Source organism: Paroedura picta, chromosome 12 (assembly GCF_049243985.1).
Source record: "Paroedura picta isolate Pp20150507F chromosome 12, Ppicta_v3.0, whole genome shotgun sequence".
In the NCBI taxonomy this organism is placed as follows: Eukaryota; Metazoa; Chordata; class Lepidosauria; order Squamata; family Gekkonidae; genus Paroedura; species Paroedura picta.
Window position 1 is genome coordinate 28949207 of NC_135380.1, and position 27131 is coordinate 28976337.

General features: G+C 49.5%; 1 protein-coding gene across 3 annotated transcripts; it reads left to right on the forward strand.

Annotated features, from left to right (window-relative positions):
- The first annotated feature begins 112 nt into the window (after positions 1–112).
- Positions 113–27016, forward strand: LHX6 (LIM homeobox 6). 3 transcript variants are annotated; one of them, XM_077307208.1, is made up of 9 exons: positions 113–266; positions 1785–1970; positions 2083–2204; positions 10980–11200; positions 18769–18869; positions 18960–19055; positions 21441–21615; positions 22743–22864; positions 23973–27016. In XM_077307208.1, the coding sequence occupies exons 1-9, from the start codon at positions 207–209 to the stop codon at positions 23991–23993; spliced, it is 1104 nt and encodes a 367-aa protein (XP_077163323.1). In that variant the 5' UTR covers positions 113–206; the 3' UTR covers positions 23994–27016. The 3 variants fall into 3 exon arrangements, with proteins under 3 accessions (XP_077163323.1, XP_077163324.1, XP_077163325.1); XM_077307209.1 differs by having other exon boundaries at positions 22761–22864; XM_077307210.1 differs by lacking the exon at positions 113–266 and adding an exon at positions 1141–1564.
- Positions 27017–27131: the final 115 nt, after the last annotated feature.

The window sequence follows — 27131 nt, forward strand, 5'->3', positions numbered from 1 at the left end:
GGTTCGGCGCTCCTCGGCCCTCCTTCACTCTCCCCGCCCCGTCTAGATGCAGGGAAGGAAGGAAGGAAGGAAGGAGGAACTTGCAGGGCTGGGGGGGGGGGGGGCGTCCCAGGCAAAGCCCTCCGTCTCCAGGCAGCCGCCTCGTCGGAGTCCCGTCTGGACGGCCGCCGCGCAAGGGAACCGCCGCGCTCAGTGCTCGCCTGTCCATGTTCTGGAAGACGGAGCCGGCCGCCTCTCTGCCCGAGGGCCAACAGCCGCCAACCAAGGTGAGGCGGGGCGGGAGCTGTCCATGAACAGGGGGTGGGCTGTCGTCCGCCTGCCCGCCCTGGGCACATTCTGCCGGCCGTGGAGAAGGGAGAGGGGGCAGGAGGGGCTTTCGTGGGGGCGTTGGGGGGGGGGAGTAAAATGCTGGAGGTGGAGTAGGACCGGCCCGATCCTCCAAGCAGGATGGGGTCAGTTGGCCTTCTCTTCACTATCATAACTGGAAGGGGAGGGGGAGAGAATGGCACCCCCTCCTGTCGGGACAAAGATCTGAGGAAGACTTTCGGAGGGCTCTTGGGGGCGGCCCTCTCTGGGCCCCCATCCCCCAAATGAAGCTGTCAATTTGCCTACTCCATTGCTGGGGGGGGGGGGCTAGACAGAAGCCTCGCTTTTTCTCCTTGCAAGATGTCCTGCTCTTGGGGGTGGGGGGACACTCCTGGCAGGCTGTATGTCTGTGGGGGAGGGGGTGTGGTGTTCAAAGATGCCTTCGTTTGCTGCTGTCCAATTTTTTTTTGGGGGGGGGGTTGCTGTCGTCCTGTATCGCTGATTCTTAGCTAGGGGTCTGTGTGTGTGTGTAGGAGGGGGGGTTAACCAGGAGATGCTTTTCCAGACAAGAAGACTTGCCCCCCCTCCCCCGCCGATTTTACTGCCCTCGGGGGATCGTTTTCGGTTTTGCCTGTGCAGGGAGGATGGGTGATGCAGCAATTAGGGGGACTGGTGTGTGTGTGTGTGGGAGGGGGGGGAATGCCTGGAAGAAGTTTTGAGCAAGGGGTTGGTTCTCCTTCGCTCATTTGATTTGGGGGGGGGGGTCTCCACCAAGAGCTGGTTGTGGGGGGGGGGGAAGGAGGAGAAAGTGCCGCGGGAGGGGGGAGGGGGAGGTTGGTAGCTGCTAATTGCTGCCGCTGGCGGCCCAACCGACGGCAGCTGATTGACAGGCGGCGCCTCTCCGGCCGGGCAGCGGGGCTAATTGCAGGTGCTTCGGGGCGGCGACGTCGGAGGAGGCGGACGAAGCGGCGGCGGCGGCGGCTCTGGCAGGGCGCATCCGCGCGAGTGCCTGGAGAGCCGCTTCCCAAGCCACCCCCTCCTCCCCTGCGCCCCCCTCCGCCGCTACCTTCCGCGGCTCCGTTTTTTTTTTTTTTTTTTGATCGACGCCGTTTCTATGGCCACTACAAAGTTGGGGTTTATTGTTTGGACGCGGCTTATATAGGGGGGGCTGGAGCCCCGCAGATAGAGCCCTGCGCGGCTGTCAGCGCTGCAGCCTCCGGTCCCTGGCTGTCCGGCTCCTCTGCTGCCGCGGCAAATGGTAAGCCTTAGACGGGGAGGACGGGTCTGGGCACGGGAGGAGGACTGGGGAAGTTGAAGCTGCCCGTAGGGACCCCCTCCCCGCTCAGTCGCCCCGTCTGGGTAACCCACAAAGGAGCCTCCCCCTGCCAGCTCCGGGTCCCCCACCTACCCACTCCCGCTCCCTCCTGGGGTGACCTCCCGGTCGATCTGACGCCCAAGTTCCTCTTCCTCTGCTGCAGGCCCAGCCGGACGGGGAGGCATTGCCCGGTGCCTTGGAGAAGGATGAAGCGCGTTCGGGAGCCAGCACGCCCTCCACACCATCGGTCTGCTCCCCGCCCTCTTCGGCGTCCTCCTGTCTCCCGTCGGGGGCCAAGAACATTTGTTCCAGCTGCGGCCTGGAGATCCTGGACAGGTACCTGCTCAAGGTGAGCGGCGCCGGGGAGGGGACAGGAGCGGAGGGAGGCCGGATGGGGCTCCGCCGAGCCGCCCGCGGGAGTCTCCCCCCCCCCGCCTTACCTGGCTCCCTTCTGCCGGCAGGTGAACAACCTCACTTGGCACGTCCGCTGCCTCGAATGCTCCGTGTGCCGAACCTCCCTTCGCCAGCAGAACAGCTGCTACGTGAAGAACAAGGAGATCTTCTGCAAGATGGATTACTTCAGGTAAGGGAGACCCTGGACTCCGGGAAGGGCGCCGGACCCCTGGCCGCCCACACCTGCGGCGCAACCCCCGGACGCTGGACTCCAGAAAGAGTCAGGCCAGGCGGGGAAGATTCTTCTGGAGACAGGGGCCCCTCCGCAAAAACCCTCCCCGCCCCCCGTCTAGAGTTTTGAGTGGCGTCTGCAGGCGAGGCGCTCAAGATCTTGGCGGTGTGTTCTCCGGGACTCAGCCACGGGTTGTGTGGACAGGACTTCTCGAGTCGAGCCCCGTCTGGGAGGCTCCGGAGTGGGGAAGGGGTTGAGGCCCCTTTTGTTTGCAAAGGCCATTCGGATTCGCTTCGATTTTGCCACCTGCTGCTGCTGCTGCTGCTGCTGCTGCTGCGTGATCCTGCCGATTATTAACCCAGAATAAAGCGGCTGGAAGTCGCTCACGGGGCTGCAGGGCTGGCGGGCGCTTGGGTGGGCGCAGATCCTTGCGCTTCGGTTTCTCAAGACCGCTTGTCATTCGGTTGGAAGCCGGCCAAAGGGCCTTCCCTCGGGGAAAATCCCCTCCTCCGGAATTGGGTCCCTCTCCCCGCAGACCCGGTCGGACCTCGGGCGACGCCTGCGGCTTTCCAGGCGGTCTCAACCGCTGGGTTCGGAGCGGGACACCGGCGGGGTCCGACGTCGAGGCTGGGGCTTAGATGGCCGGGCACGAAAGGGACGGAGCCGAGCTGTCCCGAGGAGCTGGCCAGCGTGGCCGAGCCGCTTTCGTTGGAGGCGCCTCATCCGGCTCCGTCGGGCAAAGGCTTGCCCAGGAGGTCAGCGGGAGGCTGGGAGGACTCTGTCCGATGCCTCGCGGCGGCTTCAGTGGATCGAGACCAGCCCCGGGCCCGCCGGGAGCCCCGTTCGTAGGAGGCGGGAAACGGATTTCGTTGGAAGACTGGAGCAACGGCCGCGAAGCCACCTGGGACTGGACGGACCTATCCACAGGGTGCCGGCTGCAGCTCTGGGGTCCCGTGTGAACGCGCTACACGGATCGGGACGTCACCGAGGAGGACTCGCGACAGTGCAGCGTTTGTCACACCCGAGGGAACCGCCTGGGACCTTGAAAATGACCCCGACGGGCATCCGGCTTGGGACTCTTGAGCTGTTACTAGTTATCCATTCGGGGGCCCTCCCTCCCTCCCGGCCGCCCCCTCCCCGGCTTGGCTGACTTTCAAGAAACCCAATGGGGCTCGGACCGGACCGGATGGGGCTCGGACCGACGGCCGGGCGAAGCCGAATCAAGCAGGCCACTGTCGGCGGCCGCGATTTCCAGGCCAGGCGCTTCGCAGGACGGGCAGAAGCCGGGACGTCCACGAATAAACCGGGGGAGGGGACATGGCCCTCCGAAGACCCCCTCGAGAGGATCCCGGGCACACGGAGAGCTGCGAGAAGCTGAGAGCGCGGGGAATTGGGACCCCGGCTGCTCATCAAGAATTTGGGGGGGGGGGAGGTGCTGCTGCCTCGGATTCCTCGCACATCTGCATCCTCCACCGGGAAACGGATCGGCGATATCGCCTGTAATTTCCCCCCTATTCCACCGACTTCCCGGCCCTCCACACTTTCTGCCTGTCGGGTTTGGGGGGAAGGGAGGGAGATCTGCCCGGGGCTCGCTGCTCCGCCGGCCCTGCGCTCTCCCGCCCACTGACAGCTCTCCCGCTTCCGCCCTGGGAAGTGTGGCAGGGGCTGGCCGGGTGAGCGTCCCCCCCCCCCCTCTCGCCCTCGGGGCTGGCTTGGCAGCGCTGCCCTGGCGGTTCTCCGCCCTGGCGCTGGGACAGGACGGAGTCGTGCGCCGCCTTTCCTTGACGGAAACGCAGGCTCCCGGCTCCCCCTTCCCCCGCGGTGCCTCCTGGCCACTTCCGAGGCCGTCGAGTTTGGCCGGGGCCAGTGGGAGGCTGCCTGCCCGCGCCTGGCGGGGCTGGGAAGTGGCTGGCCCAGCGCGGTTGGGGTCTTGGCCCGGCGCTGGAGGTTCCCGGGGCTCTTTCCGGCTACGCTTCCGAGAGCAAAGGCGCTGCCCACAGCCCCGCTGCTCCTTCGCGGGACGCGCTGGCGAGGCCAGGCAAGGGCGGCCCGGACGCGCCCCTCTTCGCTCGGCACAGGAGGAGGCAGCCTGCGGCTGGGAGGGAAGACCGCTGCCCTCCGCCCTGGGGCCCCGGGCCCTTCGCACACGCCGTTTGTGGCGAGCCCGAAGCGACTCTCGTTTGCGTTTACACGCAGCCCGACCGACTTCGATTCCAACAGCGGAGAAGCAGCGGATGGGGAAGGCCACGCTCTCCGAGTCGTGTTTCTTGAGCCAAACCGCTGGAAACGATCCGACTGGGCGTCCTTTCCCCGGGTTCCAGCGAAGTGCGGCTCCTGCTTGGGGCACGAGGGGGCTCGGCGGCTGCAGCCTGGACGGCGGGCCGAAGGCTGGGGAGGGGGGGGGGCTCCCGGGTTCCGTCCTTCGGCAGCTTCCTCGGGGCCGGCTCTGCGCAGGGAAGCGGGCTGCTGGTGGCCGCCCAGGGCAGCGCGGGAGACGGAGCGGGAGGCGCGGGCCGAGCGGACCCTTGGCCGCCGCCTGACCCACGCGGGCCGGGAAGGAGAGCGCCCCACGGAGCCCTCGGCGTGCGTCTGGCGCCCTTAAGCCCGTCGGGGGAGGACGAGCGGGATCCCGGGGCGGCGTCCAGCGCTTGGCGGCTTCTTTCTGCCTCCTGGCCGCTGGGCTCCGTCCAGTTTGACGGGACTCGACGGGGCCCAAGTGTCGCGAAGCCCCCGCGCGTCGTCGCCACCGCCACCGCCACCACGAGGGCCCGGGGTCCGGGCGCTTGACTCCGGGCGTTTGTCAAGGACCGGGACGGAGGCGGAAAGGCTGGCCGCCCTCGAATACTTGAGGCGTGCGAAGCGTCAGTCTCCTTTGGAGCGCACCAATATCCAGATTTTTTCCTGGTCCTTGGGGCAAAGTCTGGACTCCTCTACCCCCACAGTATAAACAGTTCTCCCTTAAAAAAAAAAAAGTAGGACAGTCGGTGACCTCTATATTCCCATCATGAATGTTGCCCTTAAACACTCGAATAAAAAGCCCCAGGACGCCCGGGAGACCAAGCGGGTTCTTGAGCCTTGAGTCCTCTCCAGTCTATCTCAGGCCAGCCAGATGGGTCTATGCCTTAGAACTCACAGCCCCATCTATTGTTTTTTGTCATGATCTATTTCTATTATATCAGTGCTTGTTAACATTTCCCAGAAGGACTCCCTGCCGGCCAGTCTCCCCAGGGGCAGCTCTCCGGGGGCACCTGGCTTTGAACCTGTGGCTGCATCGCTCTCTGCACCCCAGGGACATTCGACATCCTGCTCTAGTCCTGTCTCATTTTTTGCTGGGCACAGGGGGTCCCAGAGAGCGAGCGCACGCGTGTGGCTGTCACCTAGTATTCCCTCCCCAGTCTCCACCTTATTCCAGATCTCCACATTATTCCTCCCACAAATTACTAAAAATGCCAGTGGTTAGATGCCGCCTCACTCTGGATTCTCCTACGAGAGGGAGTATCTCAGGGTACCAGTGGATGCCGGGATGGTGCTGATAAAATGGTCGTCTTAGGTTTTGCAGGAAGACTGAGGAAACGGCCCAGTGCTCGCCTTGAACCAGCCTGCTAAAGTTCCCCTCTCTTGTATCTCGCGAATTTGTGATGATTCCAGGGGATTCATATGTCTCCCTCCCATCAATATTTTGCTATCATCTGGTAGGGTCTAGGGAGGGAGAAATAAATATCAATGGAAACAAACCATAGATAGCAGTAGGGGAAGTGCCACTGATTTGTGGGGGATGCGTAGCTTTAAAGTGTGGGCTTTGGATGCCTTTGGTGGTGACAGAATGACTCGTATAAGATCAGCCAGAAGAGACATTAGGCCAAATGCGGGTTGATCATCGCTACTCTGCATGCAAAATCTCTGGTTACCCAAAATTCTTTGCTGGCTGGAATAAGGGAAAGTAGCTAACTCCCTACAAAGAGAAGCAGAGCATTACAAGTGCCTGCAGCTGTTTTGAGTAAATGCTTTAGAAGGAAATGAAGACCCTCTTTATGTTTACAGGGCTTGGTAGCTGATCTATAATAAACTTAAAGCCAGCATTCTGTGCCCTGTTGCAAAATGCTTTAATGGTCCCCTCCCCTTCAATTTGCTGCTGTATTGTCTAGAGAATCTGAAGTGGGTAATGGCATTCTGGCTTCCCTGGAACTGGGGATATTTTTTTGGTCTTTTAAATTGTCAACTCATTAGAGATTTTTTAAAATTAGACCAATCTTTTGGCTTTTAATTGGTTGAATTTACATAAATGAGCATATTGCTTTGCTATTGGTGTATCTTTAGAGGAGGAAGGTTGAGAACTTCTCCTGAGAGAGATCCATGAAAGCCACCATTCTGGGTGGGAGAATCAGCGCCATCTGCTTTTTCACGGGCTTTGACACAGCAACATGGCAGAGTCCAAATGGCTTTGCACACCACATTTAACAGACACCTTGGCGCTAAATTTGTCTGCAAACCATCCATTTTGACAGCCCCAGGCTACTGGGGAAGTCACAGAATTGTTCCATCCTGAAAGGCGAAATATCAGTCAGCTGTTATTGCAAACTGAGTTTGGTACCGCCATGAAAGAAGTGGCATGGCGGAACAGCCTGCAATCAAGCTGCAATTAAAAAAAAATCAGCACTATTTTGGGCACACGTGAATTGTGCTAATGAGATATAGGAAGCGATACGGAGTGATTTGAAAAAGGAAGGAAGATCTCAGCCAACATAGGTACACTAGGTTATAATTACAGATTTGGGAAATGGGGGGAGGTGAGAGAATGAGGTGTCCTTGAAATGGCTGCAGCTGGTTGTGTGAGGTAGATGTGACTGAACCACATCAAATCCGTTCACGTTCGATGCTGGGATGTCATCTTGTGTCAAGGAGAGAACCGGAGGAAGGGTAGCCACCTGGAAGCTCGCAAAGGTCAGACTTAGTACAAAAATACAATTAAAATGTATGTTAATTAAATTTATCTGACTATTTGTGTATCACAGTCCCCTTGGGAAAAGGAGAGATCCTCTGGGAGGAGGTCCAACTCTTGGTTCTAAAAACACTTTCTCTGGCCTAGCCTCAGAAGTGTGTGAACCGATGATGGAATAGTCCTTATTGGAGAGGAAAACACACAGGGGACATGCTCAGAGAGGCTCTCCCTTTCTTATTCATGTTCTCCTCATAGATTCAGGTGGGCAGCCGTGTTAGTCTGAAGCAGCAGAACAAATTTAGAATCCACTGTCCCCTTTAAGACCAGCGAAGTTCATGCACAATTACACATTGTATCTGAGGAAGTGTACTGTGCACACAAAAGCTCATACCTTGAATAGAACTTTGTTGGACTTAAAGGGGACACTGAATTCCAAATGTGTTATTATTCATGTTCCAGAATAAGCTCTGGCAGTTAAAAAAAAGAAAAACAATAGTATAGGAGCTTGACCCCCTCCCCTCATTTAAATTTGAATCGCTTCAATTAAACCCATTCCTGATTGCAAAGATGCTAAACTTGATGACAGTATTTAAACCTGAATGCTGGATGCAGAGCAATTTGTTTGAGCGGAATCCCTGGGACAAACATGGTGGTGTGGAGGTATTTGTGGGAGCATTTTGGTGTGGCCACAAAGGCTCCACAGTCTTGCAGGTTGGTTTCCTTGTGCTATGTTCTTTAAACTTGCTCTGGCCAGCGGAATTCATCTTCTTTCCATATGGCTCTTTAACAGAGGTGAATTGGAATGTCTCTTTAAAAAAAGTTCTAGTTCCCATACATTTCTCTTGATACGCCTCATTTTGCTCCTGCGGCATCCCACTGATTTTCTGTTGGTATTTCATGATGAGACCCAGTTTTGACTTTGTTATCAGCTTATTAACTTAAAAGTTATATGCCACGCTGTCCAGAGAGGCAGCTAAGAGCCGTATAAAAATACAATTATTATGCAATGTGAGTACAATTGACTAAACAAAACCTAGCACTTACAGTTGGAAGGAAAGGCTGTCAGTATTTTGGAATATTTGAAATGAAAGAGAAAATATTTAACAACAATGCTGTCTATGCTTGTCCTCATTGATTATAAATTTTCTCTTGCTGATCTATTACACTTTCTCCCCCTCCCCAATTAAAAGCCTGCAGGCCCAGGTAGTGGCAGAGCTGTCCACCACTGGTAAGCACGGCAGATTTAACCAAAAGCTGGTTCTTGCTTGCCAGCGAGCGACTGAATTGGGAATGCTATTTCCAACGACTGAATTGGTAATGCTATTTTGAATCTGTTGCAGGAATGAAAAATTAATTAACACGGCTCTCTTGTTTGTGCAGTTTGTGTAAACCAAGCGTTGCAAAGTCGGCTTGCCGCGTTCCCCATATGCAAGGAATTAGCAAAGACTCAGACGCGGCTGCTACGTGCTTTTCCTTCTTTTTTTCAAATTGGCACTGATTCTGCTAAAAAAAAAAAAGAAAAGTTAACTTGCATCTCTCCCCCCCTGTACATTCTGCCCATGTCAGTTTTTACACTTTGCAAGAGCGATATAGGATTGTACTGGTATCAACTTGGACAATGTTCTGTGGATTGATTTCTGTCATTTTATTGTCTGTGATGGTTTTGGTCCAAGGTTTTCTCTTGCTACTTAAGTCCAGGTTGGGCACATGGAAGTGGGAACTGCCAGAGATGGGATGATGTGCCAAAGCAGGCTGTTGTTCTTTGAGTCAGTTTCAGGGAGTTTTTTAGATGTGTTCTCTCCCCCCCCCCCCCCACCGCCAGTAGAATTCCCTTGCAGGAATTGGAGTTTCACATCCTGAAAATTTTGAGCAACCTCATTCTTGGGCACTACTTGGGTGCAAATCTGCAAAGTTAAAAGGACAACTTGTCCAAACCATCTTCAGTCTGAAAATAGGACTGTCTACTCACCGCAGCAATGTGCTTTAAGGGCCAAGTCAGCAACGAATTCTTAAAAATTTATGTCAGAAGGAAGTGAAGTGTAATGGACCAACATCTTGACTAGAGCAGAACATGCTGTGAAGGGCATCCTGTCACTGTGACCATTTTTGTGTAGGGGGGGGGGAGGGTGAGGGAGGTAAACCTAACCTAGGGGTCAGCAACTGGACCTTATGGGCAAAATGTGACTTGCTAATAGGTTCTGTCTGGGCTGAAGGAAAAGGTTATGTCCATGGCAAGGTGGCAGTCACTTCCTTCTTAGAGAACGAGTTTCTGGCTGGGTCCTTAAAACCATATGCAAGGAAGGTGGTGGATCCCTTCTGGATGAATCACGGAGAGCAGAAATATCAAAAGTAGCTGGCAGTGATGAAATGCCCCAGGACCATGTAGAGAGTGGTACCCAAATGCCCCAAATGTAGGGGACAGAGCATTGTCAGTTCATGACAGAGAGGTGGTAGGGCTCACTGTGAGCTTGGAGCTAGCTTCCTCAACCTGAATGTATAGTCCTTGACTTTTTGGCTAGAGCACATTCTGCATCATGAAAACAGGTCTCTAATACAGTGGTTCCCAGCCCCTGGTCTGGGGACCAGGACCGGTCTGTGGATCAGTCGGTACTGGGCCATGGCTCCTCCTCGTCCTCCTCCCCGGTTACTGCCTTGGGGGCTGGCCTGCCACTCTGCCGCTGGCTCACCTTTGGTGCTCTCCAGTGGTCGCCATGGCTGGGGCTCCCCCTCGGCATGGTACTGCGCAGCTGCTGCTGGCAGCACCCCCCCCGCGGGCAGTGGGAAGTCAGGGGCACCGGCGGGAAAGCAAGTGGAGCAGGGGTTCAAGCAGCGGTAGCAACATCCCTCAGCAAAAGACTACCCCCCCTGGGCCTCAGTAAAATTGTCAAGTGTTGACTGCCCCCCGGTGAGAAAAAGGTTGGGGACCATTGCTCTAATACAAGTGATGATCAAGTCCTAGGGGACAAACACTGGACTCAATCTAGTTAAAACAGCCCTGTTTCAGTTACTGTCGACTTTGCCAATACATTGATTTCTTGCTAGAACCAGGGCCTTTACAATTATGGCCCTGAGGCTGTAGAACAATCTCTCTCCCAAACTGTTGGTATTCTAGAAATACTGTAGAAAACTTTTATTTCCTGTCTGCAAAGGAATTCCCCTTTAAAGCTAATTTTGTAGGCAGACATTTTGGGTGATATATTAAGTATTTTGTTGGCTTTTACCTAGATCTTTAAAAATCACATTATAGTCGCAGTTTAAATTTTTCAGTGTTCATTGTAATTGTTTTCAACACATGAGGTGAGTGGTATATACATATTTAGAATAATCTGTCAGGAATCCCTTTGTACAAGCCTCACTCAGCTCAATGATCTTCTCGACTGCCACCACCGTGAGCCAGGCTGATCGTGATGACTTACCCTCTCCCACCCTAGAGATTATGCATTGTGATTTTCATGAAACTACAGTTCTCAGGATTCTTTGAAGGAAGGCAGTTATGACATGTCCCAATGGATTCAGATTACCAGTAGGGATATGCCTTTGGTGCATCAACTTCAAATGGTCTAATTTTGGGAAACCAGGCATGTTGCTATGCCCTTTTCTAAAAGGGCCAGGTGGCTATGCAACACACCCTTGTTCCTATGGTTATCCTCTAATTTCTCTGCCCTGGGGGAGCTGTTTTGGGTTGTGAACAGAGAACATAGTTTAATTTACCCTTAGAAGAAGATGACTTCTTAGCAGAGCAGCTAGTCAATACAGCATGCACTAACTGTTTCTTTGCATTTCTCTCCTTGCAGTCGGTTTGGTACAAAATGTGCCCGTTGTGGCAGACAGATCTATGCCAGCGACTGGGTCAGGAGAGCTCGTGGCAACGCCTATCACCTTGCTTGCTTTGCTTGCTTCTCCTGCAAAAGGCAGCTGTCGACAGGAGAGGAGTTTGGGCTGGTGGAAGAGAAAGTCCTGTGCCGGATTCACTACGATACCATGATAGAGAACCTGAAACGGGCAGCGGAGAATGGTACGTGGCCCCTCTGGGGTACTTGTTTGCCTTCTGTGTGAGTAGAAGAGCTGACCAGCAGGATTCCCCTACTAGACTGGCCTCCCCACTACATCTAGGTAATGAAGAATTGGCATACAATATCCTCCATGGAGTTTCAATAGGAGAAAAATGGTTACAGCTGGAATCGGTTTCCTTCCAAAAATTCACTTCTGAGAAATTCTGATTTCAAATACTCTTCAGGGATTCTGTCAGCAATACAATGTTTGCCAAAAATGGATTTGATTTCAGCATTTTCAACCCAGTTTTTGATATTTTGCTTCATTATTTTATATCTGACAGCTGACATGGTATACAGACTTTGGACAGTAGGTGACACCTGAAATCATAGTAGGTTTTGTATTTAAGACCTCCTGCAACTGAAAGAATTAAGAGATCTGGAGGTAAACCTTCACTTTCAAGATTTCCGTTTCAGATCAAAATTTCATATTTTGAGTTTGGGGCAGTGAAAGTAATTCCACCAATTTTAGAACAAGAACAAGAATATAGTCAAATACCCGGACGGAGGTGATGGTGGTAAAAACTGGATGTTTTATAAAGGCAATTTCCTTGAAAATAGCTGCAAGTGGTGGTTTTTTGTTGTTTGTTTTAGTTACGATCAGACCTTTATGAGATGAAAACTGAAATTTACCTTGGAGCAAATGGATCGGTTCACCATCATGTCTTGTCATTTGATGGGTGATTCATCCAGTTGGGATTCAAATGACAACACAGTAGTCACAGGTTCGATATCATAGGATAAGTTTCATGTTGCATGATGTCATCTCACTGGCAGTGCTTTTGGATGGGAGGCCATTCAGATGTTTAGCTGTGAGTCAGCAAGTGTAACACATGTGCATGTGTGATCAGCTTTGCCTCTGAACAGCCTTCTTCTGGAAACTCAACAAATGAGCACAGTTGGATTCAGACCTGCAGCCTTAGCTTACAAGATTGTATTTAGTCAATTGTTTTCGTATACTTGATTACAATCCTAAGAACCCTTTCCTGAGAGAAAGCCCCATTGAAGAGGTACAAGTATACCTGCTTGGGATTGCCCTCTTAAGTGCAACAAACACTAGACTCACTGCATTTTTGGCTGTAAGAAAACTACTAGATCATGTTAAAGATCCATGTAGGCCAGCATCCTGTTCCCAGCAGTGACCTGCCAGATGCTTCTGCTCTGGTTCGGCCTCACTTGGAGTACTGTGTTCAGTTTTGGGCACCCCAGTTGAAGAGGGATGTTAACAAACTGGAACGTATCCAGAGGAGGGCAACAAAGATGGTGAGGGGTTTGGAGACCAAGATGTATGAGGAAAGGTTGGGGGAGCTTGGTCTGTTTAGTCTGGAGAGGAGACGACTGAGAGGGGATCTGATAACCATCTTCAAGTATTTAAAAGGGTGCCATATGGAGGATGGAGCAGAATTGTTCTTGCCCCAGAGGGACAGACCAGAATGAATGGGATGAAATTAATTCAAAAGAAATTCCATCTAAACATCCGGAAGAAGTTCCTGACAGAGTGGTTTCTCAGTGGAACAGGCTTCCTCGGGAGGTGGTGGGCTCTCCATCTTTGGAAATTTTTAAACAGAGGCTAAATAGCCATCTGACAGAGAGACTGATTCTTTGAAGGCTCAAAGGGTGGCAGGTAACAGTGGATGAGCGATTGGGATATGAGTGTCCTGCATAGTAAAGGGGGTTGGACTAGATGACCCATGAGGTCCCTTCCAACTCTATTATTCTATGATTCTATGATTGTAGGAAGCATGAAGGTTTCGGTTATCTCCTGCTGCCGACTTCCCAGTAAGTGAAGGACATTGTTTCTGAGAGTGGAGATTCCATTTATCTATGAAACCTTATAGTCGCTGATAGTCATCATGTTTTAACCTAATCCAAGGTTCTAATCTAAGATAGCAGCCGCCATCACAGTGAATTCCACAATGGTAGTCGTCTGTGAAAAGCACTTCCTTTTGCTTGTCCTGCAAATACTACCTATCAGTTTAAATAGGTCATCCTCAATTCTGTTACAATGCGGATAATATTTCTATTCATTTTCTCTACCCTCTGCATAGTATTATAAACCTCTATCATGTCCTCCTCCTTTTGTGTTCTGATCCCTTGATTATTTTGGGAGTCATTTACTCTACCTTTTCCTGCTCTTTTGAGATTCGATGAGCAAAACTATATACTTTATTCCATGTGAAGCTGTGCAAAGGTATTATAATCCTGAGCATTTAAATTCCTTCCCCCCGCCTAATAATTCGTAGCAGAGAATTTGTCTGTTGAACACTGAGTAGATCTTTTCCTTGTATTGCCCATGCCGACTCTGAAATGCTTTATGGGAGAGATGCAGCCAGTTCAGCTCTCCTCAGTGAACATGTAAAGTAGGGTTGTTTGTTTGCCTAAAAGACATTGCTTGACACTTTAGATTTAATTTGCTGATTGATTGCCCATGGATCCAGTATGCAGAGGTCCTCTTAGGAGTCTTTTCAACCCATTTACATGTTTGTTGACTCTTAAATAATTCTAAAAGGTTGGTGAGGCAAGAGTGGCTTTTGCAGTAGCCAAGCTGATTCTTTGTCTAGAATGCTTGCGCTTCTCTGGTTGATAATTCAGGCTGTGTAGCGACATTTTCCATCAATGAGCCTGTGTTTTCTTGGATCCCTTTTCACAAAGAAAATGGTGATATACTAGCTGTTTTCAGTCCTTTTCGTGATGTGTGTTTTGTTAGAAAACCATCTCTTAATTTCTTTCAGAATTCTTGGGCACATATTCTGTCTGGAGCCAGTGAATGGTTAAATATGTGACCTGTCAATTAGCCGTAGAAGTTCATATCCTGTCCCCTCTATTTGGCTCATTTCTTTAGATTCTCTCCCCTCAAAGCAGGGGTTCCATCATAAGTCTCCAGTGTCTTCCACTGTGAAGTGAGCTTTAAAGAATTATTTTAACTTCTTTGCTTTCGCTTCCCTTGGTAAACCGTTCCCATTGTGCTGTCTAAGAGACCACCATCTCAGTGGCTGGTTTTCTGCTTCTGATGTATGGGAGGAAACATCCATGGTTAGTTTTATTAATTTGTACCCCAAATTCTTTTTTGTTTGTGTCATCAATTTAAATTGTTTTGTTCGGGTCTGTGCTCTTTTCTGTTCTCCTCATTTGGACAAAACATCATCGTCATAAAAAATAAAAGGATTTCTTAACAGTATTGCTTTTTTGACTGTGCCTCTAAACTATGTTGGCATCTTCTTGGATTTGTTAGCACTTCTCTTGATCTCCATTGTACCCTTTAGCTGATCATGGTTTTACATAAACGCCAAGCACCCTTCCGAGGTGACCCTCCTGACCTTCTCTTTCAACTTCCTCCTAATCCCTTCATTTAAAAAAAAGGTTTCCTCTTTGGAAGTCAAATGTGACCATGGTGGATATTCTGAGAAACCTACTTGGACAGTTGTTGAATGTTGGCCACTGTTCTGAGAAGTTTGGCTACACTTGCATCACATACTATGTGTGTTAAGTGCCATCAAATAACGTCTGACTTCATGAGCATCTTTGGATGGGTACGGATTGCCCTGGATAAAGGAAATGAACAAACCAACCGAGATCGTACATATATGGCTAGCTCAGCAGTGTAGATCCATTAGTAAACTTAGCCTGTGTTTATTGAGTCATTTACAATTTAGAGTGAAGGTGTGACTACTACTTAAACTATTACTGTTGGAAATCTTGAACAAGACATTGGATTCTGTAATTGAACACACTATCTAATAACTATTTTAGAATATGTACAGCTGGCATCTTAAGAACATTCACGTTTTCCTCCCTAGACACTACATTTTTCTAGTTTTCTCACTTTCCAAATGAATACAAAGGGGAGGGGGAAACAATTCAAGATTAGAGGCCATGTGATATTCCCCAGTCCTGATGTTTTCCTTCTTTTTGAAATTAATGTGCATGTAGTTCCCAAGAGAAATAACTCCTCCCGAGTGTTAAGAAGTTGTCTGATTTCCTCTTCTTTTTTCTTTTCTTTTTCCTTGAGCAAAATGTGAGTGGGGGCATGTGGCAGGCCATCCTGCACAACAGATGGAAACGATTTTGGAGGAGGAGAAGTAGAAGATTGGGGGGGGGGATCTCAAAATGAAAATAATCAGTGTTTCTGTTTACAAGATTTAAGCAAGGAGATGAAAACAAAATCAAAACAAGATGCCAGAGTGGGCTGGTGAAGAGGCTTGCTTGCAATGCAGCCTGGCAAGTGTGGTCCACCCACTTGTTAGAGGGTTGAACTTGGACCTAGGCTCAGATGCTTACTGGGCTGTGCAAACTCACTGGGTGGCCCAGTTCAAGCAAAGTGGGGAATCACTCTTTGTCTCAGATCTCCATGCGCAAAATGAGAATGTGAATGGTAATCCACCTTACAATACAGGAGACCGCAAAGGCTCCCTTTGACTCTCTTCTTCTTTGCTGGATGGAAGCTCTGGGTGCTTATGAGTATAAGAATCTCCCACTCAGTCTCAGAGATGACACTTTAAATACAGACAAAAATTAAGGGGATGGGAGTGACAGATGACCACAGGAAGCTAGAGTCAGACGTTAAGAGGGCTCCTGTCCTTTAAATGTTGCAAATAAGCCCATCTTTCCTGCTAGGTGGAATTATACTTTGGAATTTGCTTCCTGCAATGCAAGGAGGAACATTTGGGGTTCTTTTGCTGAAGGTAAAAATGTCTTTAGTCATCATGGGATGTCTCAGGAAGGAAGGAATTCCAACTGCACCTCTCACTTCACCCAGGTGCAACTGCAGGGCACTCTGACTTCTTTTAACACCTCCCCCCAATATTATTTGGTGCATTTTTATCTCACTTTTCAGCCAAGTTGAAAGAAATGTTGAAAGTATCTATCTATCTGTCTGTCCGTCCGTCCGTCCATCCACCCATCCACCCCACCTTTCCAAAAGTGCTTGGCATCTGTGAGGTGCTCAGGGTACTCAGCTGCTGCCTCCTCTCCCCTTGGCCACATTGCTGGATCCAGGAAAAGCAGATAACAGCTGGGATGTGCACAATATTTCCTTGGCTGCAGTGGTAGGAGACTGAGTTGGCTGGCTTGCTGAGGATCTCACTGATCACTCTGTCAGGGGGTGGGGAGGAAGCTGGTCTTCCTCTCTAAAATGTTGCTTGATCAAACCATTCAGAGGCCTTTGCTGTGGGTTTTCTTCTCACGCTTTCCTGTTTCTGGTTGCTTGTGGCATGCACCATGGCTTGGATTGGAGGCCTGTGGGTGGATGATCAGGTGACTCAGAGTAGATAGTTTTTGGGCTTTTGCAACTCCCATCATTTTATTTTGTTGATCACTCATACCTTGTTAAGCTTTTGAACAGCTGCTGGGCAAAAAGGAGATTTCTAACTTTCAGGAAGAAATACATTTGTAATGGATGGGGTGGTTTGGTGCAAGGGAAACAGTGCCATGGATGCTCAGAAATACACTCTTTTATTATTTCACACATTTCTGGCTGACATGTCCTTCTGCTGAACTTCAAATTGGCCAAGAGCTTCATAGAGGTCCATGTTAAGATGCCACCAGATCCTATTAATACATTGCAGTGAGGTTTATGGATTTTTAAAAAAATAATAAAATATAAAGCAATACATATTAGAGATGGAGATCAGCATTGTTTCCATTCTATAGACTGGGGACTGAGGCTGAGAATGGCCTCAGAGGCAGAGGCAGGACTTGATGAGGCACCCAGTTCTCAGTCTTGATCCCCCTTCTGCTCCGGTTCTCAGATTCCACAGTGGAGTGCTGTGCAGCCCTGCTCAGATTAAACCTGCTTAATTTGTTCAGAGAGAATTCTGTCCCTGCAGTCTGAACCAATAAGTTTTGGGGCACAGCTGTGACTGAAGTGAAGCCCTTGCAATGGTTGGCATTTGCTTTGGCCTCTGTATCTCCTTGAACTCTATCGTATGTGTTCCCTGCTGCCTGCCCTGCACTGGAGCTGCATCTGGAGCTGCATCTCTGTCCTGCCACTCTCTGCCCTGCCCCCTCAACCCTTCCTGAAGCTCAGGATGCTGCTTGTCAGAGGGCACAATGTCAGCTTTAAGGGCAGGCAATGGGCAGAGGCCAGGTGGCAGCTGGGTGGGGTGGCATGCCCTTTCCTGTCGGCTCCTGGGAGGGGATGTAAAGGCGAGCAGCAGTTGGTGTGCATGTTTCCTCCAGGAATTACAAAGCAATTTTGCCTGCACATGAGGGCTTTCTACAGAAGAAAAAATAAACAGATGTTGCCAAAGCCTGAATCCCATTAATCATCCTATAGCAATGAGTCAAACGGCTAAAAAAAATCCTTCAACTTGGGCCAAGATAATCACATCCCAAATCTTGCCTCCAAACTGAATATCTCAGAGGGCAAGGGAATGCCTGAGCTCAGCAGCTGCTGGATTCCCACAGTTGCTGGAGTCTCCCTCTGCAGCTAGCCCAGGTCCCTTGCATGGAACTGTGGCTTAAAAATGGGTGCTGATTGCCAGAGTCCTCTGAAGCCTGCAAGAGCAACGGGGGTAGCCTAAAAAGTGGCTCATGTCCTTAAGCCCTTATTCCTTGGCAAAGCTTCTGGCTTAATTTGGTTGCAATGGTGGAATGTTCAGGAACATTCTATCAGTGGAAGATGAAACACAGAATGGTGACCAACAGTATGCATTCTGCCAGAGGAGGGAAAGGTCAGTCTGTTGTCATCCAACAGCTAATGGAAGCTAGGAGGGATTGCAACATATGGGAAGGGAAAGGGGCGGTGCCAAAGGGCACAGGGAACTCTGGATCCTGGAAGAGCCATGGAGTTATATGCCTTACGAGTTCAGATCTAGGAAATGCAGGGTATTGTTTTTTCACCAACCCTTCCTCCTGAGCCAAATACTGGCAAAGGGATAGATCATGACCAGGACCCGTTTTTCACTAACAAAATGATATCAGATGGAACAGGATCAGCAGGCGTAATAATAGCCTTCCCCTACTTCTGTTATTGTCATTAAAGCCATTTTAGATGTAGATACCAATTGGGGAAGGGTGGTGGGGGGAGGCTGAAAATGACTAGTGCAGGGCAGCTGGGTGGAAGGAACTGGATGATCTAATATCCTAGGTCTTTATTTTCGTATTAATTTTTATGAGTCTACTCTCCAGGATGGGGGTTTCCAGTTTCTGGAGGAGGGAGGTTAAAAGGGCAAGGGTAGGACCAGAAAGATGGAAGTTCAAATCCCTAAAACGAATTGTGTAGAAATCTGAAGCTGGAGGGGAATTGATGAAGACCCTTCCTTGATTTCACCTTGTGACCTGGAGAACGACGCCAGCTTCATGATGGGTGCAATGAGCAGATGTCTAGGTTCAATCCACTGTCCAAACCTTTTATGCAGTGATCTGAATACATCTATGCAAGTGCATAGTGATTTGCCAACAAGAGATTTGCTTTCATAAGAGCTCAGTTGAGGAAGCACATCAAAGGCTCCCCCACCCCAAGTAGAAGTGTATCCCAGCTTTGTTCAGCAACATGCCTAGTTTTTAAGATGGTCTGTTTGTTTTCTTGCAGGTAATGGCATCACACTGGAAGGGGCAGTCCCATCTGAGCAAGACAGTCAGCCAAAGCCAGCCAAGAGAGCACGGACGTCCTTCACGGCAGAGCAATTGCAGGTAGAGCGCCTGGGTGGGTGTGGCAGTAGGATGCAGGAGGAGGATGCTGGCAGTGTGCCTGGGTTACTTATGGTATACTTCTTCACCTAGGTCATGCAAGCACAATTTGCTCAGGATAACAACCCAGATGCTCAGACCCTTCAGAAGCTGGCAGACATGACAGGCTTGAGCAGGAGAGTTATTCAGGTGAGGCCTTGAACCTGGCTAATGAATAGAATCAACTGTCTCAAAAACAGTAAAATCATGGGTCTACCTGACTTTGTACTGTCTCCTCTGGCTGGCGATAACTCTTCATGCTTCCACAAAGAGAACGGTCCTTCCAACACCTGCAACCTAGCATCCTTTAAGTGGAAATGACAGGGATTCAACTGGGAACCTTATACCTGTGCTTTACAACTGAGCCACAGACCTCATGGCAACCAAAATGGCTCCCACTGAGTAGAAAACAGCAGCAGCCTAACTGGATCAGACCAAAAAAGCACCTGGCTTTTGGCTCTGACAATGGCTAACAGGATGTTCCTGAGAAGCTTGCAACATACCATGATGGAAAATTCTATCCAGCTGTTTGAATAATGGAATATGTTTGGACATTGTAGTCTATGGAGGGGCGATCAGAGAATGCTGACCAACAGTACATATTCTGTAAGGGAAGTAAAAGTCAGTTTGGTGGAAGGGAAAAAAATCAGGCCAGGAAAGACTGTAAACTGTTAAAAGCTTAAGGCAGAATAATCTAATACACTAGACTCCTGGCAAAATGGCTTAGGGGTGAAGTTTGATTTAAGCACTGATCTGTGTGTTAAAGAAATACACGTGACATCTTTCTGGGAATTTATGATTATGAATGGAAGTGGAGGGATAATATATTTCCCTTATCTCTGACTCAGAAATTACACTTCGTCCAGAATGCAGCCACTAGGATCCTCACACGGTCATCTTGGAGGGCCCAAATCCAGCCAGTGCTGAGGCAGCTGCACTGGTTATCAATTAACTTCTGGATCAGGTTCAAGGTTTTGGTTCTTACCTTTAAGGCCATCTGCAGCCTGGGCCCTGCATATCTGAGGAACCGTTTGTCTCTTTATGCACCCGGCAGGGCAATTCGCTCTGTGGGTTTGAATCTGTTGGTGGTCCCTGGTCCCCAGGAGGCATACCTAGCCTTGACTAGAGCCAGGGCTTTTTGGTCCTGGCCCCAACCTGGTGGAATGAGCTCCCAGAAGAGCTAAGGGCCCTGAGGGAACTATCTCAGTTCCGCAGGGCAGGTAAGATGGAGCTCTTCTGCCAGGCATTTGGTTGAGGCTGGGCTAAGATCTGGTCCCTCCCTATATAGGCCATAATTGCCGGTCATCTGGGCAGGAGTTACCTCCTAAGATGGTGGTTGGGACTGTGAGTGGCTGCAGTGGTGTGTGCAAAGAAGGGAGAAGATTAGTTTTATCGCCAGTGCATGAGATTGTATATTTTTCTTCTGTTTTATGTGATTTTATCATTTTACTGTAAACTGCCATGAGCAGGCATGGCCGGGAATGGCAGACAAGTAATATAATAAAAATAAATATTTTAACACTCTTATGTAAAAAATCTCAGCCATGTACAAAGCTAGCCTATTTCTCCTAATGAGCAATATTTTTAAGTGCATAGTTTTTCACACGGGGAGCTTCCAAATGCATAAGCTGTCCCCTGTTTTAAATAGGGCAATTTTAGAAGGCCTGTACCACAAACCAGTGGTCTCCAACCCCTGGTCCGGGGACTGGGACCAGTCCGTAGATCAGTCGGTACCGGGCTGTGGCTCCTCCTCATCCTCCTCCCTGGCTGCTGCCTTGGGAGCTGCCCTGCCACTCTGCTGCCGACTCACCTTTGGTGCTCCCTGGCGGCTGCCATGGCTGGGGCTTCCCATCGGTGTGGCACTGCGCAGCTGTTGCTGGCAGCGCCCCGCAGCGGGCAGCGGGAAGTCAGGGGTGCCGTAGGGAAAGCAAGTGGAGCAGGGGCTCAGGTGGCAGCGGCGACATCCCTCAGCAAAAGACTATCCCCCACTCCGGGCCTCAGTAAATTGTCAAGTGTTGACCAGTCCCCGGTGATAAAAAGGTTGGAGACCACTGACACAAACTATTCCTGAGCTCTGAATCATTTTTGAGAATACAACAAAACAGCAGGTCCTTGGGACCTACATTTATAGGTCAAGACTAGAATGAAGCAGAAGGGAGACATTACAATGTTGTAACCTTTTATTTGTAAGAGAATTATGTATTATGCATCTTTACTATCACAAATGTGCATTAGGCTAAAGTGATATATAGAACCCAAGGCTACTGTTTCCAAGGATGAGGGCTTCCAGGACACTCCTTTTACCAGAAAAAAAAGACTTTTTGAGCAATCTGGTTTCATCTTAGCTCCATTACTGTCTCTCTCTTATCTTTCTTCATTCATCTTAATGACCAACTCCCATCCCTACATAGTCCAAGTAGTGTAGAAGTCTTTGTCTATTAAGCAGGAACCACATGCTGCTGTTGATACCAGCTTAGGTTTATATCAGGTCCTCCTCTCAAAATGCCCCTCGTTGTGGGTTTTCTCTCCTTCCAGGTTTGGTTTCAGAACTGCAGAGCACGGCATAAAAAGCACACGCCTCAACACACGGTGCCCCCTTCTGGAGCCTCCCAGTCCCGCATCCCTTCAGCACTGTCTGACGACATCCACTATTCTCCCTTCAGCAGCCCAGAGAGGGCCAGGATGGTGACGCTCCACAGCTACATAGAAAGTAAGTGTTGACATGTGCTCTCCAGGCACGACTCGCAGTAGTGTAGCGCAGGGGCTGTCAGGCTGAACTCCATGCCAGGAGGCACCTAGTTCACATCTCACTTCTGTCCCTAAGTGGCCACTCCTTTCCTCTCAGCCTCAGCACCCGCCTCCTCATTTCTGCCTCAAGGATTATAATACCAGCCTGCATCGCAACAGGACAATGCGAGGAGCTTTAAACCCTCAAGTGTTAAGTATTATCGCTAGGGCTGGTGAGGGAACAAAGACCACTCAGGGACATGTTGGCCCTGTCAAAAGGACATGTAATTTCTACGCAGATTGGAGAGGGGCATCTTGCCCAAGTTAGCTCTGTCTTACAGCAGCACAAACATGTTCACCTCGAGGATCTGAAATCTTGTTTTAGTGCTACATAGTGGGGTGGTCATATATGGTTCAGAAGGCTGTAAAGAGCCAGCTTTGCATGCAGAAGGTCCTTAGTTCAATCCCTGGGATCTCCAGTTGCAAAGGTCTCAGGTAGCAAGTGCTGGGAAAGATTTTTCTCCACTTGAGGCAGGGAGAGCTGCTGCCAGTTACAAGAGACTAGGTAGTCTGATCCAGTAACTTGGCCCGTTCAATCCGTTCTTGTTTACACAAACCTGGAATGGGCTGTGATAGAGACAGCAGGGACTACTTCCCAGCCCTAGGTTTCTGTTGGGTACCCTGTTCTAAGGAAAGCTCTCACTGCAGGCACTAGAGAAAAGTACAGAAGTTATAGCCAACATGTATTAAGATGAAAATCAACCAAGGAGGTACTGAAGTAGCAATGGAGGAGGCCACCTGCAGAGACTGAGCATGGCTACTGTGGCCCACAGGCTTCCAGGGGAGACACAGCTCCATATTTGGTACATGGCTCTGTACCGCATGTAGGATACTAAACTTTGGTAAAAAATCTCTTCTGGCAAGGCTTGTTTACTCTTTGTTAAGGATTCGTAATGTGTTTGTTTCTTACACATCATCCACTGCCCTCAGCACTGCTGGCTCTATTAATAACGTGCTGCAGAAGGGTGAGACGGGGTGGTGGTAGCTATCTACAAACAGTACTGCAGTAATGAGAACTTGATCTCTGGCACAAAAGAATAAGGCCCGAAGCTGCCTTCTCGTTCGCAGGTCAGGTACAGTGTGGACAAATGCACTGCCGGCTCCCTTACGCTGCCCCTCCTGTGCACCTCAAAGCTGACATGGAAGGACCTCTATCAAGTAGGGGGGAGAAGGTAAAGGCTATCTTTCTTTCCCTTCCAGTTGATACCAAAGGAATCACTTATTCACAAACTTGCCAGAAGACTTGCTTTGGATACACAAGCGGAAAGATGCTGGATAATTGCCAGCACAGCCTTGGACTGGCTAGAAACTCTGTATAAATTTCATCGTGTTAACCCATTTCTGGCCATTCTGCATGTACAAAGTGTCCTCCAAGTGTTGGCATTTAAAATGCTTATGCTGGCCCAATGTAGAAGATCTTGGGTGCCATTCAATGAACTTGTGGGCTGGGTCAGATTAATGCTTAACACTCTCACCTTGGGGGGGGACTGCCCATCTTGTGCTCTCAGGTATACTTGCAGCATCCTAGGGAGGCACAGTGACCAAGGCAGAAGTTATGGAAATCACACCAAATCACAGGCACAATGTTGATTAGAGAAGAGAAAGATGCTTGAATTAAGGCTTTGGGGGGGGGGGGGCTTTGGGGATGAAGGCTTAGTTTTCCATACAAAAAGTCCTAGGTTGAATCCTTAACATATCCAGTACCAAATATAGGATAGAAGGGTTGGGAAAGACCTAACTGCCTGCAAACCTGGAGAACTGCCAGCTGGGACAACACTTGGCTGGATGCTGTACTAGATGGACCGATGTTGCGGCTCATTCTAAAGCAGCTTCAGACATTCAGCTGGAGTGGCTTTGCCTGAGCACGAGCTCCTCACTTGTACACAGGCTACTTGGCCCGAATCTCAAATCCCAGTGAAGTTCTCCTCCCAATGGTGTTTGTCTTTAGAGGGGGAAGAGGAGAGCAGAGCCAGTGCCAGCTAGGCCTCTCGAAGAAAGGTGCAGTGGGAACAGCTAACACAGACAACTATGGAAGGTAGTATTTGACTACAAGAACCAGAGAGCTTAATCTGAAGCTGGCGAGGGCAAAAATAAGGCTTGAGTAGCATGGGATGGGAAGAAGTCTACTAATGTTGAAAAAGGAGCCGAACTGCATACTAGGGGAAAGGATAGCCAGCCCCTGCCTTCTCCTCTGTTGGTTTAAAAAGTCCTTAGTTCTCAATGAGTCATGTATGTTGCCTTCCAAAGCTGCTGAATTCTGATGTATGGTTTTCCTGACAGGTCATCCTCTTCCAGTACTGATGGCAAGTGTTTTTCCTGATCTCCTGGGGATGCTTGTGGTGGCACTTCTGCTCAGACACATGCCCTTCAATCCATGGCAACCATGGGCTGTCAAGATGTGGCAATCCACTCCTAGTGTACTTGGCCCCTTCTACTGATTGGACACCTCAGCCACAATCAGTCTGGCATCTCTAACAGCTTCTGGTGCTGCCTTCTGCTGAACACCTGGCCCTCATGAGCTGGTTGGCCAGCAAAGATTGTAGGGCAGTGCCCTCTCTGAACGAAACAACCAACAAGCCTGCCGCTCATGCTACTGTTCCTAGAACTGAGGCAGAGGAGACTACTGAAACCCAGAGGATGTATTTGTCTACCATCAGCTAACCATGATGAGGAAACAATCCAAAGCATCTGGCCTAACATGTTCATTCTAACGTGTTGACTGCCACTGGTGTAAACCTGTGTAAGAACCCCGTCTACTGACAAGCCTGTTCAGCCTTTACACTCTGGGAGGTTGAATTCTTTTTCGTTTTTTTGAGGTTGACACCCTGGCAGAGTTTCCATAGCAGGAATTCCTGCTCTCTGTCTGTCAAGTGCATTCTGATGTCTTTTGTTAGACTGCGCCTCTGGGAAATGTCAGTCTCCATCTTCAACAGACAGGGCTTGAGAATGATGGTTATTCTATGTTCTGCAACCAAACGCTGACAATTTGGAGCAAGAAAATATATTCTAGGCTTTTTTCAAACCATTAGGTGTACCTCTAACAATCTTCTAGCACAGGGCTGAGAGAGAGAGACCCTAATTCCTAGGACCCAAACTCACATTTTGAGGCACCAAGCACCTCCCTAGAAAGAAAGAAATTCCCTAGTGTCACAAATTTTTAGGAGCTGAGGAGGCTACATGACTGGGAATTTTCCAGCACTGCAGAGATTGTTAGCAAAACTGGAATTTTAATTTTTAAGCACTTGATTCTTGTAAGAAAAAGCTTTTGCTTTAATGAGCTGCTGAGTCAGTCACAGTATGCCCATAGTATTGTCTATTTTGGAGTCTCAGGCTCACCCCACTACACAGAGGTGGGTGTTGCATTCATCAGTGTATGGATTGGGCTTAAATTAGTGTGATACTTACGTCCCTCACTTTCAGATCCACTTCTTGCTTCTGCCAGGAGGGAGGGGAACTACTTTTGCACCTGAAAAGGTGAGGGGAGGGGTGAAGAGCTCCTGGGGCCACCACGCTGCACGCCTAGCTTGGATCAGGGCTCTGTCACTTGCACCTGTGCTGTGAGTTCTCTTGAAAAATATTGCATTCCCAAAGCCGTACTCCGATGACCAAATGCAAAAGTTGAGTACCTTCCAGCTACTTCTGTTTGGAACTGGGAAGGTTAGAATGGAAACTAGTAATTTCTTAGCCTCCTTTCTTGAGGTCTGTTTCTTGCCAAGCTACAGGGGGAAGAGCAGTTCCCTCAGCCTTTGAGATTCTTTGCTGTTTTGGGACACAGCAGATCTCCATGGTATAGGCCAGGGGTAGTCAAGCTGTGCCCCTCCAGATGTCCATGGACTACAATTCCCATGACCCACTGGCAGGGGCTCATGGGAATTGTAGTCCATGGGCATCTGAAAGGCCACAGTTTGACTACCCCTGGTATAGGCTCTCTCTGGTCTTTGTGAGGCCAATGAGAGCAGGGCCAGTGCGAACAAGCTTTCCGCAGGGGAAGTGGTCTCCTGAGGGAATAAAGTCCCTGCTTGTCTTGAATGTTTCTTATGTTTTCAGTACACTGCTGCGTGGATTGGCCCAGAGCAGTTCTGTGAACTGCACAGATGCTAGTGTGAAGGAGGAAAGCATGAGGGGGTTTATCTTTTGCTCCTAGTGGGAGAGCTCCTGGATTTTTAAACTACAGCCTGGCAAGCAAGCTACCTTTATTATCAGCACTCAGTAACAGAGGTTGGGGTGGAGTTTTATTTTTACTCCATTGCAGACACAGATCAGGCTGGTACATGGTACAATGTACCTTGTAAGGAAATAGCAGGGACTGGCTTGAGAATTTTGGCCAAGTCCTGACAGCTTTGCTAAACTGCAGACAATTCATCCTTGGAACATACAAACTATACTGAGAAGGTGAAACTTCCCAAGATTTCTTTCATTCAGCAGTTTTGTTGGTCAATGTGTTTCACATTAATTGATGGCAGTGAAATTCTTATCTCACTGAATGCTGAAGGAGCCTGTAGGACATGAAGGCTGACTATGCCATAATCCATGGTTTGAGGGTATGTATAGTACCTTTGGGCATGTAGGGGACTCCATGCAAGCAGGGGCTTTTCCATGACATTTCAGGGTCAGCAAACACATTGTCAACTGCATGGGCAAGTCCTTTGTTAGGCAGAGACTGCTGTGTGTTTTTCAACCCCCGGAGTTTTGGACTGCAGCCACAAATAATTTTAGAAAATCTCCCAATGGATTTTAGCAATACTGATTCAGATTAAACTCCCATACAACCAAAAGCTCTGGCTAGAATTCAGCTAGAAATAATCCAACAGCCAGGAAATGGAGTCATCTAAAATATGACTTGTAAAACATCATGGATTTTTCCTTCTCCCCAAACCATACCGAGGAAGCCCAAATGGCTTCGGGCTGGGTTCCGAGTAACCCATACAGAGGCAAAATTTGCAATGGGACAGAAAACTCAACTTCTTGAGAACATCTGTTTTCATTTTCATTTTCTAAGCCCAAATGTCTAGTCCTTAAAGCGGAGAGAACAATGAAATCTGGTGAGATCTTTGATGGCACAGAGAGTATGACGGATTTCCAGTGGCCAGGGAGCAAAGCTTCAGTGAAATGCACAATTCTTCAAGCAGAATGAATCATGCAGACGTACTTGACTTACATAATGTAAATAGGTTGTAGGGCCCTGATGGGGTTCTGGAAGCCTTGTCCCTCCTCTCCCTCTTAGCTTGGATTAGCTCTGTACTCTGGAACGTGGAATGCTTCTCAGCCTGCTATAAGCTGGGCTCTGGGGCTGGAAACAGCAGAGGTGCCCATTTTACGCAGCCAGGTCTCACAAGGCAATGCCAGCTGCAGACACTTAACCAAGTTGTCTTGGAAAAGGAGCAGATTGTTTTGTTTGTAGCATGTTGCGATAGTGCATGTCTTGGCTACAGTGGCTAA

Excerpts from the sequence above, each read along its gene's own strand:
- LHX6 (XM_077307208.1), top strand. The coding sequence starts at position 207 with ATGTTCTGGAAGACGGAGCCGGCCGCCTCTCTGCCCGAGGGCCAACAG. Across the intron at positions 267-1,784 it reads GCCAACAGCCGCCAACCAAG|GCCCAGCCGGACGGGGAGGC; the intron begins GTGAGGCGGGGC and ends CCTCTGCTGCAG. Across the intron at positions 1,971-2,082 it reads TGGACAGGTACCTGCTCAAG|GTGAACAACCTCACTTGGCA; the intron begins GTGAGCGGCGCC and ends TTCTGCCGGCAG.